Below are 11,148 nucleotides of genomic sequence, written 5' to 3'. Positions count from 1 at the left end.
TAGCTTAAGCGGAATTTCATTCAACAGAGTGACTATAGCTTTCTTTTTCTTAAAAAAAATCATCAACTATTAATTACATGATAAAGTAAATTGTAAAATAGATATAGTCAAAAGTTATTTACCATATATATGGTAAATAGTTATTTTATAGTAAGAATTATATCTATAAATATAATGTACTTTCTATAGTCTCTGTATTCTCTCTTACTGTATTATATACGTGTAGTCATCCCTACAAAATTCAACATTCTTGCATTTTTCTGTCCTGTTATCTATATTATATAAATTGGAAATACTTATGTATTATATTTAATTAGATAAAAATGTTGAAAAATAATATTGGGAGAATATATTATTTATTGAATATATTTTAGATATTATATCTTAATATTATTTTATAGTATATTTTATTTTATTTTTAATATTTAATTAATTTATATTTTATTTGTTTGTCAGTATTAATTAATGGTCTATATCATATTTAAAGCTTACGAGAATTCACTTCTTCCATTCCAATTCTATTTCGAACATTAAATAATTTTAATAAAGAGGTGATTTATAAAATTTATATAATTTTCAAAAGTTAGGAGAGTGAGGATTAAAAAGGTAGGAGGTCCCGCTACTGAGCACCGTCTGACCGAGTGTCAGAGAGCCGCCACCTGTATAAAAGCCTGTCGCTCCTAATTGTTTCTGTGCTCATTTCGCATAGACATGGCAAACCTCGATGTTCGGTTAATCACTGAGGCTAACGGAGCAACATCGTTGCCCGGATCCTCCGATTCTATGGAGCTTGAGGCCAAGGAAATTAAGCTTTGGGGCGGCCGCTTCCAGGAGAGCGTCACAGATGCCGTCGAACGCTTTACAGAGTCGATTTCTTTTGATAAGGACCTTTACAAGCATGATATCCGCGGGAGTCGTGCTCATGCATCGATGCTCGCCAAGCAGGTCTGTTACTTCTTATTTTCATTTTGTAGTTTCTGTGAAGCTCGATTCTGTTTTGTTTCTGCGACGGAATGTTTAGTGTTTATTTGTGGCGTTTGTTCTACCCTAACAGGACTGAATAACGATAATGCGCTGCGCATTCATGATAATGGTTTGTGGTTTTGGTTGCAGGGATTGATAAGCGTCGGTGACGAAGACAGTATTCTAACAGGTCTTGATGCGATCGAGAGGCGTATTCAAAATGGCGAGTTCGTCTGGAGAGCTGATAGGGAAGATGTTCACATGAACATTGAAGCTGCGCTTACTGATTTGATTGGCGAACCTGCCAAGAAACTTCATACTGCTCGGAGCCGCAACGACCAAGTCGCGACAGATTTTCGCTTGTGGTGCCGCGATGCCATCGACTCCATTGTCGAGAGGATCAAAGATCTTCAGATTGCGATGGTGGATTTGGCAATTAAGAATGCAGGAACTATTGTTCCAGGTTATACACATTTGCAGAGAGCACAGCCCGTCCTACTTCAGCATCTTCTCTTGGCATTCGTTGAGCAGGTATTCAACAGTACTTTAGCTCAGCGTCTTAAGTTATGGCTGAAATCCTAAAATCAATGGTTGCTTTGCTGCTGGTATCGTTAGCTGCATGGTTTCGATCTTCCCTCGCGATGTGATGGTTACTTATAGAACTTTATAGAACTATTGATTTCAAATTTGCTTCATGGTTTATCATTTTCCTAATCTTAAGGAACTAAGCCGGAATTAGGATTGGAGATTATGCTTGTATTTCACTTTTAATAAACTCTACAGAAATCTGATTCTGGATCTACAAATGTCATTTCACGTTTTGTAGCTTGATCGGGATTCTGGTCGATTGCTGGACTGCAGATCTAGACTGAATTTCTGCCCCTTAGGAGCTTGTGCATTGGCTGGTACTGGCCTCCCAATTGATCGATTCATGACTTCGAACGCTTTAGGATTCTCATCTCCTTTGAGAAACAGGTCAGTTGTCTAGCATCTTACTTGTAAAGTTGTTCATGGCGGTGATGTTGATGGCTGGAATATCCATGTTTGCCGGAGGACTCTGTTAGGGATTAAGCATCTCACAATGGTATGATGTTACCCAAAAAACCTCATACCAATGGCACCATTCCCTAAATTATCCGACGTGGGATTCCCTCCAACAGTCCTCCCTCAAACAAAGTACACGATAAAGTCTCCCTTAAGGTCTATGGAGCCTTCAAACAGTCTCTATTTGATCGAGGCTCGATTCCTTTATCTGGAGACCTTGAACAAAGTACACCATTTGTTCGACACTTAGTCACTTTTGACTACTTCTTCAACACTCACAACTTCTTTGTTCGACACTTGAGGACTCTTTTGACATGGTTAAGTTTAGGGCATGACTCTAATACCATGTTAGCAATCACAACTCTCTATAATGGTATGATATTGTTGCATAAGCTCTCATGGCTTTGCTTTGGGTTTCCCATGACCGTTCCCAAAATTAGCCCAGATGGGACTCCTCCCAAAGATTAGATGTGAGGTTAGACTTGTAACGAACGAGGTCCTTGCTAGTAGATATTGTCCACTTTAGGCTTTATCTGCTAGCAGTGAACCTGGGTCGTTACAAATGGTATCAGAGCCAAACACCGAACGATGTGCCAGCCTTCTCGCTGTTCCCCTAAGGAGGGTAAACACGGGGTGGTGTGCCAGTAAGGACGCTGGCCCCAAAGGGGGGTGGATTTGGTCGGTCCCTCATCGATTGGAGAAAGGAAAGAGTACTGGCAAGGATGCTAGGCCCCGAAGGGGGGGTGGATTGTGATGTCCCACATTGGTTGGGGAGGAGAACAAAACACCCTTGATAAGGGTGTGGAAACCTTCCCCTAGGAGACGCGTTTTAAAGCCTTGAGGGGAAGCCCAAAACGGAAAATCCAAAGAAGACAATATCTGCTAGCGGTGGACTTGGGTCGTTACAAGATTTCTGCAGTTCTTCATATTTTTCTATCTGACATGTAAATTTCATACAAGATTTCTGCAGTTCTTCATATTTTTCTATCTGACATGTAAATTTCATCGTTCGAGATAGTATCGATGCTGTTTCAGATCGGGATTTTGCAATGGAGTTTCTTTCTGCCAATTCAATTACAGCCATCCATCTTTCTCGTCTGGGAGAAGAATGGGTACTGTGGGCCTCAGAGGAGTTTGGATTCATCGCACCTAATGACTCTGTTTCAACTGGAAGTAGCATAATGCCCCAAAAGAAAAACCCGGATCCAATGGAACTCGTTCGTGGAAAGTCGGCTAGAGTCGTAGGCGATTTAGTAACCCTTTTAACATTGTGCAAGGGTCTTCCTCTTGCATACAACCGCGATCTGCAGGTTTGAATTTCTTGACAATTCAAATTTCCTTTTCAGAAGGCTTTCTTTCACGTTCTTTTCGTGTTATTAAGTTGTTCGTGCTGAGACAGGAAGACAAGGAGCCTGTGTTTGATAGTGTTAGGACAGTTTTAGGGATGCTTGAGGTTTCAGCTGAGTTTGCTCGGAACATCAGTTTCAATCAGGACAGAATAAAGAAGGCGTTGCCTCTTGGTCATCTTGACGCAACCACACTTGCAGACTATCTCGTGCATAAGGATAGTATATATATATATACTGTCTTTTACTCATCTTTGTTAGAAGAGCACTTGGCAAATGTTAACACTATTATAGAGAAATGGCTTAACACTACCGGACGACAAATGTGAATACTTGTCTGATAAAGAATCAGTAAGATTCGGATTACCTTGTTAATCGAATATCTCAAAGCAAGAACACTTGTTTGAGATTCGAATCATTCCACAAGTAAGATCGATCATGTCTAACTGGAATGATTCTAAATATGCCACTAAACTAAATAGAACAAAGAAAAGGTAAGAACACTTAGCCCTAATCATAAAGAATAGCTCAAAGGGAAAGTAAAATTCAGATTATCTTATTGATCCAATATCTCAAGGCAAAAATACTTGTTTGAGATTTGAATCACTCTACAAAATTGATCATGTCAAGCTTGAATGATTTGCAAAGAAACTTAAGGGAAGTACAAATGCTACTTTTACTACATTTTTCAAGTCTCCCTAACAAATATAATATACATAGTTTATATATCCCATAATGAAAACTTTTTAACTTTACTGAGACATTTCAAGAGTTGTAACTTCTATAGTTTATGACTATAATTATAATGTATACATAATCATAATTAGCCACCATGAAAATAAACCTTTAAGTATTTTCATCTACAAAAAAAATTACTCATGTTATTAAAATTCAAGAAACGAACATAGATTCAACACATGGCATGTTTTGATTAAAAGATTCTTTCAAGGACCCCAATGTTGCAACAGTGAGCTTTCTTTGATACCAAAACAGTTACTTACATTTGTTTCGAAAACTGCTGTTTAGAACAATTTTCTTTTAGGGGATTGGCAAAAGCAAATATTCCTAGAGGCTTAATTCGTTACTCGACAAGAAAAAAAGAACAATTTCAATTATTTTAGAAGATGGGTCCTTTTCAAATTTTAGAAGTGATTCTAAGTCTCTGATTTCATCCATCTTCTTAAACAGGGAGTCCCTTTCAGAACATCTCATGATATTGTAGGCAAGTGTGTAACAATGTGTCTTGGAAAGAACTGCCAGCTGAAGGACCTGAGTCTCAATGATCTGCGAATGTTGAGTCCGATCTTTGGCGACGACGTTTACGAATTTCTTGGAGTAGAAAATGCAGTTAGCAAATTTTCGTCTTATGGCTCCACGGGATCGGAATGTGTTGCCGGTCAACTCCAATATTGGATCCAGAAACTTGGCACTGGTCAGTAGAAATTAGGTTCGATAAGCCCAACGTCCTTTTACTTTAGATTTCTGAATTTATTCTTTATTCCGTATCTTTCTAAGTCCAGCACTAATAGATATTGTCTTCTTTAAGCATTCGGTTTTAAAATGCGTTTGTTAGGAAGGGATTTTGTTCTCCTACGTAACCGATGGGATCTCACAATCCATCTCCCAAAGATGGTCCGTGTTCTCGCTGTCATATCGATGTCTGGCTCTAATACCATTTGTAACAGTCCAAGCTAGCTTCTTGCTAGCAGATATTGTCCTCTTTGTCGAGGATTATTGGAAGTGAGTCCCACATTGGTTAATTTAGCAAGAGTAAGTGCCACGTTTGTTAATTTAATGGAAGATCATGAGTTTATAAGTGAGGAATACTAACTTCATTGATATGAGGCTTTTTGGGAAACCCAAAACAAAGCTATGAGAGCTTATGTTCAAAGTAGACAATATCATACCATTGTGGAGAGTCGTAATTTCTTACGCTCTTTAGACCTTTCCTTTCGAGTTCTCTCTCAAGGTTTTAAAATGTGTTAAAAGGGGGAAGTTTTCACACATTTATAAAAAATTAAACATTTAATAGATCTTTAAACTTTCAAATTTAAACATTTAATAGATCATCAAACTTTCAAATTTGTATCTAACCTAATTCAAACATTTTTACTTTTATGTCTAATATATCTATAAATATTAAAATGCCGAACAAATCAAATCAATGACTTTTTAGACCCTAAAAAGTAGAAAAGACTTGATAAATACAAAATAACAAATACGATATAAAATCAAATGTTTAGTAAGGCTATTTTAGATACCTAAACATTTCAAATTGTCACCTATTAAGTAAGTAACAGCCAATATCCTATTGGATGAAGATCATATAACAAATGAAAAGAATAACAGCACGAAAAGAATACATCTCTGACCAGAATGTAGGGGTCCGAAGCAGAATCTCATTCAAGCAAAGGATGCTCTATCCTTGACCAAGTTTCTGCCTCCTCCCCTGTAACAATGTCCGATGAAAATTTAAATAACAAGTTGAGAGAGCTGAATACAACATTTCGTGTCCAATTAAAAGAATTGACCGAAGTTAAAGGGTAAAAAAATCAACGCTAATAGCAGCAATTTGCATCAAATGATATCATTTCATCAATCTGAGACAGTTCTGGCTCAAGTAGAGGGCGAGGAAAATCAGTAGGTCCTCATTTTTTAGTATTAGCGGTAAAACTCCAAATTAGGCCATTTGTGCAGTGTTTTAAGGTGGATGGGCGGATCAGCTCGGCAGCAGGAAACTCAAATGTAGCCATTCGCCCTGCCTATGTTCATTGGCAAGTAACATTACGTCTAATTGATCTGCAGAGTTCAAATTTGTTGTTAATAAAGATAGAAGAAAAATTAGGATGTGTTCAAATAATTTAGTTATAAAAGCCATAACTTACCAGTAAATTTTTTATGTCAGATAAAGGATTCATTTGTGGCCCAAATTCATCGACCATCTCACTTGGTTTCTCATCTCTGTTGCTGCACTTTCCATGCGCACATCCACATGATGACCCACAGCTGCTTCCGGTTGATCGGCATTTGCACTTCGTTGTCTTGCACAGTGATTTCTTGCTGCAAGAGCAGCATTCTGCTTTTACAGCTCTCTTCGTCGCCACGTTAAAACCGTGCCGATGTTCTTCTCCAGCTATAGAGAACTGCTCGAATAGATTAATACTCCCATTGCTGGCAGAGGATGGACCGGAATCATCCTAACATAAAACTATATGATCAGTTCAGCTTCATAGAATTCATATCATGTTTTATGCTTAGAAGTCTCAGTTGTGTGAGTCCACGTTGGCTAATTTAGAGGACGATCATGGTTTATAAGTAAGGAATACATCTCCATTGGTATGAGGCCTTTTGGGAAGCCTAAAGCAAATCAATGAGAACTTATACTCAAAAGTGGACAATATCATACTATGGTAGAGATTCGTGGTTACTAACGGTGTTCACATGAGATGGGTAAGGAAGCTATCAAGCTCAAGAAAATGGCAGCCTACAAGCCAAATGCACTGACCTTTGATTCACCCTTTTGAGTATGATTGAACTTCTGGATTCGCATTTGGTTAACCAAGCCACTTAATATGACCATCTGTTCCTTTAGTTCAGCCACATCTTGATTGTTTCCCAATACGTTATCAGTCTCCAATGATTGGTACCTGAAAAGGCAGGAATCAAAAGGTGAATGAAGTTCTGGAGAAGTGAAAAACAGTAGTAGTCCTACTAGAACTGCCTCAACCTCACAACATTTCAAAACATTTACCCTGTTTTTTCTTGCTTTAAGGCATCTGCTTCTTCCTGGAGTTTTGCAATTTCCTTATCCTTCCTAACCACAGAAAATTGTGAATATAAACATCAAAAATCAAGTTGTAGGCAGGTAATTAAACTTTGCAGTCATTGATTAAGTACAAAAGGCAAATGCCACATTTTAATAATGAGGATGCCAGTGCATAAGGAAGACAAACGATTTATTTATTTTTACTTCATAAGCCAAATGGCCAGAAGCTCCAAGCATGTCTAGCAGCACCAAACAAAATTCTTGTAACATTTTAATTCCATGAGTTGTGTAAGTTACTCTCATAAAATGAGAACGTTAACTCGGCCAAAATTCATTCAGAACAAATAAACAAATAAAGTAAGTAAAGAATTATTTCAAGCTGCAACAAGAATTAAACATGTCGATGCAATCAATTTTTCATCTGCAATCAAGGACCGCGTTTCTGCTTCACCATCTAGTCGACCAAGCAAGAATAAACGAAAGCCAATTTAATTTTCACTATAGTTTTTATTCATTTAAAGAATCACTGGACTCAATATCAAGTCACAGACATCTTACAGTCCAAAAGAAATTTTTAATTCACATATAGATGAATTTAAAAGAAACATGCCTAGCCCAACCATTCAATGGTCACATGTGAAATTAACGATGGATTGAACCAAGCACAAGAACCAATTCTAATAGAAGTAGAATTTTGGATTGAACAGTAAGGGTGGTGACATTTTTAAAGGAAAGAAAGCATCAAATACTCACTCTTCTATTTGATGCTCATACTGGGAACACAGCTCATGTAAGCTTGCTGTGACTTCGAATTCATTCTCAACAGACTGCACGAAAATTTTGCAGTTAAACAAAAATCACCAAAGATGCAGTCGTGATTTATTTATCCAATCTCTTTCTTTACATCCACATGGATAATATATAATTCATTTGTGCTTAAAGCTTTTTTTTTTTTTATGGAAGAGTATACTGTCAAAAAGCACAAAAAAGAAAACGCTTCAGTCACTAGAAAAATCTTGTTGGGAACATCTTCAGGGATCACATATGCACGAAATTCAGGACTCTTAGAACTTTTGGTCATAAGTCATAACTCATGAGTCACAGCCAGCATAAAGCACTTGTTATACGCTTTAAATCCAAATGAATTTTGATATACATATATCATAAGCAATACACATTCATATGCAGGAGTGCACGAGTAAGAACTGCTTTTCTACTCAGACCAAAAGTTCCTAGAGGTAATGCCGAGATGTGCAGCTGGAAGCTTAAAGTGTACTGCCCATTTCAATAAAAGTTGTCAATGTTGTATCCACTAACCTAAATGTTTAACATGCGTCGTTTTACTTAATTTTAGTCTCACGTTACGGCAGATTAAAAAGGGAAGCCTCTTTAAGTTCTAAGAATACCACAACAGACGCAACTTCAAACAAAACCAGGAACTGTTAAGTAATTCATGATAATTCTGAAATGCGATCACCAACAGAAGATTTTCTTAATGCCAATTATAAATACAATACCAACACGAAGATTTGAAGAATAAAACAAAGCCTACAATGGTATGCAAAAAAAAAAAAAAAAAAAAAAAAAAAAAAAAACTGGAACTAAGATATTGTTAGAGAAAGACTTCACAGTTACAACCAAAAAATTAATTCGTTTGCAGATATGCACCAACAAACATGATTATACGATGTACAACCGCAGTGATATGACAAGTTAATCCACCCACAATCGCTAGCTGATTGAGGCATATATAGACATGCAAACATCAAGCTGAAATTCCACGAATTACCTGACTAGAAGTAACATTTTCCTGTCTGGCACCTGCATATGATACTCCAAAAGGGAGAAAAAGAAGTGAATACGGTTAAGTAGAAAACAAACTTGATGATGAGAACGTTGGTTCTTAACCTGTTCTTCTTTGAGCAGAAGTTCTTCGAGATTCCAAAAGGTTTCTCATCTTTTTTGTAATTTCAGAAGCTTCCTCGGTCTTCCGTTGCAGAACCTCAAGAAAGAAAATTACAAAACATTTAACATGAAACCGTTCTATAAAAATTAAAATAGAAGTTGAGAAACACAATAGATCGGCTCCAAAAGAATATGACTCACCATCTTTAGTCTTTGGTTTGAAGTTCGGAGCTTATTCATTTCATGCTCATTTCTTCTATTCTCTCTCTTGAGCTGATAGCACATTGAAAAACATTGTTCAAAAAATAAATTAAGCTACAAACAGTCGGTCTATGGGAAAAATGATATATGGATGTCAATAACAGAGATAAAATCCATAATCCAAACATCTAAATGTGAATTTTCAAACCACATATAATATCAATACTAAATTATTTAGAGCAGCAGTCAGGATTACAAGATGAACAGTGATGGTGATATAATATGTATTTAACATACCTGAAGAACTTCCTTCTCCAATGAACCTTTACATAATCTGAACTGCACAGACTCTAGCTTCATCTTGCATTGTAGTTGAACCTAAATGAAAATTTTCTGTTGGCAATGGACGTAGACGAAGAGAACAATAGAAGAGTTTCACATAAGCATGAATAATATACTGTGCAGCAATATTTTACCTTCTGAGCCTTCAAACTCATGATCTCAAAATCTGTCTGTTTAGTTGCTCCATCACCTTTTGGCCTTCTGGTTGAAAGCTGAGACTGAACATCTAGTTTCTTCTTCAATTCTGTGACCTGCGAGAGTTTAATATGGGACTGGTTAATTGCATGATAATCAACATGTGACAAAAAAAAAAAACACGTTGCACCTGATCTTCAAGAACATCCAACTTCTGAATATAACCTTCTCTGAGTTTTTTAGCACTATTCGCAGCGCTTGATGAAGCAATTTCTAATCTGACTTTTAGATCTTTAATTTCTTTCTGCCAATTGTCAGATGCAGAAAAGTGAGAAAGCAATGACCGTGTAATCGGTTGCAAAAATAAATTCTAGAAATGAACAACAACCACATTCTCTCTCAGAACCAAAAATTGATGTCAAAATATGCTAACATATACTCTTCTCCTATCATTTTTTTTTCTTGTGCAGGTGTAGAATGATGTTCTGCTCAAAAAGCTCTCATCAATTCAATCCCATTGAGTGAAGCACTAGATTCTGTAGATCAAGTAATCAAAATTATTCAAACAAAATAGATAAATCGAAATTTGTGGCACTAGAGTTACAAAAGCAATATCGAATTTCAGATCCTGAACAGGAACGACGTTGGACTATCATCTCACTTTAACAGCTTCCAGAGAGATCAATGGTAATGTCATTGTAAAGTTTCCTCATCTATTAAAAGTAGTGAACCGCTGATTTTTTGTATAAAATCATTCGCTAAAAATCAGTAAGAGGAGAAACTTAGTCGATATTTTCATTTCACTACGCATTACTCTAGCTTGCCGAGTTTCTGTACATCAAACAATGAAACACAATCCAATTGTTTGCTCTCAAATTTCTGAGCGGTCAAACGGAGTGGATTACAGCACAAGAAGAATTAAAAACCTGAAACGCTTTATTTTCACGCTCGAGCTCTTGAATTCTCTTTTCGTAGTCTATACTGTCCGTAGCCGATGTGACCGAGGACGACGAGGCATCGGCTTCTCCCTTTTGCTTCGTTGGACGGCTTGCCTTCCTCATTTTCTGCCGCCGGCAGCTTGTTTAAGGCAAAATATCACTCTGAGATTGAAAAATTACCGAGAAATGGAGACTGACAGCGCTAATCGGCGCTCTCCTAACTAGCTACGGAGTCCACCGTCGAGAGGTTGAAGATGAATCGAGAGGATTTTGATTTCATTCCACTGATCCTTTCATCACTCTGGAGTTAGAGCAGTTGAATTTAGCGATGGAGGGAAATTGGCTCAAAATTCAATTTTTGCCACGTCAGAGTTTGTGTGTCCCCACTCACGCGCCAGCAATTTTAGTGATGAATTATTGTTTTATTTATTAAATTATGCCAACTAAAATTGACCGGATAAAAAATTTAAAACAAAATAAATAAATAAATAATTCAGAATTTTAAAAT

General features: G+C 37.0%; 2 protein-coding genes across 2 annotated transcripts; one reads left to right on the top strand and one right to left on the bottom strand.

Annotated features, from left to right (window-relative positions):
- The first annotated feature begins 683 nt into the window (after window positions 1–683).
- LOC111454486 (argininosuccinate lyase, chloroplastic-like) lies at window positions 684–4,860 on the top strand. Its single transcript, XM_023095977.1, has 6 exons — window positions 684–945; window positions 1,114–1,494; window positions 1,790–1,938; window positions 3,026–3,317; window positions 3,407–3,571; window positions 4,542–4,860. The coding sequence occupies exons 1-6, from the start codon at window positions 712–714 to the stop codon at window positions 4,791–4,793; spliced, it is 1,473 nt and encodes a 490-aa protein (XP_022951745.1). The 5' UTR covers window positions 684–711; the 3' UTR covers window positions 4,794–4,860.
- A 701-nt stretch (window positions 4,861–5,561) lies between these two features.
- On the bottom strand, window positions 5,562–10,938 carry LOC111454037 (kinesin-like protein KIN-4C). Its single transcript, XM_023095316.1, has 12 exons — window positions 10,629–10,938; window positions 9,893–10,006; window positions 9,702–9,818; window positions 9,523–9,603; window positions 9,226–9,297; window positions 9,028–9,121; window positions 8,909–8,940; window positions 7,873–7,946; window positions 7,105–7,167; window positions 6,859–7,000; window positions 6,239–6,550; window positions 5,562–6,152 (listed from the first exon to the last, which is right to left on the bottom strand). The coding sequence occupies exons 1-12, from the start codon at window positions 10,761–10,763 to the stop codon at window positions 6,144–6,146; spliced, it is 1,245 nt and encodes a 414-aa protein (XP_022951084.1). The 5' UTR covers window positions 10,764–10,938; the 3' UTR covers window positions 5,562–6,143.
- Between the last annotated feature and the right edge of the window lie 210 nt (window positions 10,939–11,148).

This window comes from Cucurbita moschata, unplaced genomic scaffold (assembly GCF_002738365.1).
Source record: "Cucurbita moschata cultivar Rifu unplaced genomic scaffold, Cmos_1.0 Cmo_Scf00016, whole genome shotgun sequence".
NCBI classification, from domain to species: Eukaryota; Viridiplantae; Streptophyta; class Magnoliopsida; order Cucurbitales; family Cucurbitaceae; genus Cucurbita; species Cucurbita moschata.
This window is presented reverse-complemented; position numbering and strand designations above follow the sequence as displayed.

What these genes read in the sequence shown, in the direction of transcription:
- LOC111454486 (XM_023095977.1), top strand. Translation starts at nt 712, where the DNA reads ATGGCAAACCTCGATGTTCGGTTAATCACTGAGGCTAACGGAGCAACA. An exon ending in TCTTGGCATTCGTTGAGCAG is followed by an intron (nt 1,495 to 1,789) that starts GTATTCAACAGT and finishes CACGTTTTGTAG; the next exon opens with CTTGATCGGGATTCTGGTCG. An exon ending in CATACAACCGCGATCTGCAG is followed by an intron (nt 3,318 to 3,406) that starts GTTTGAATTTCT and finishes GTGCTGAGACAG; the next exon opens with GAAGACAAGGAGCCTGTGTT.
- LOC111454037 (XM_023095316.1), bottom strand. Translation starts at nt 10,763, where the DNA reads ATGAGGAAGGCAAGCCGTCCAACGAAGCAAAAGGGAGAAGCCGATGCC. An exon ending in TGGATGTTCTTGAAGATCAG is followed by an intron (nt 9,819 to 9,892) that starts GTGCAACGTGTT and finishes AAACTCTCGCAG; the next exon opens with GTCACAGAATTGAAGAAGAA. An exon ending in CTCAAAAGGGTGAATCAAAG is followed by an intron (nt 6,551 to 6,858) that starts GTCAGTGCATTT and finishes GTTTTATGTTAG; the next exon opens with GATGATTCCGGTCCATCCTC.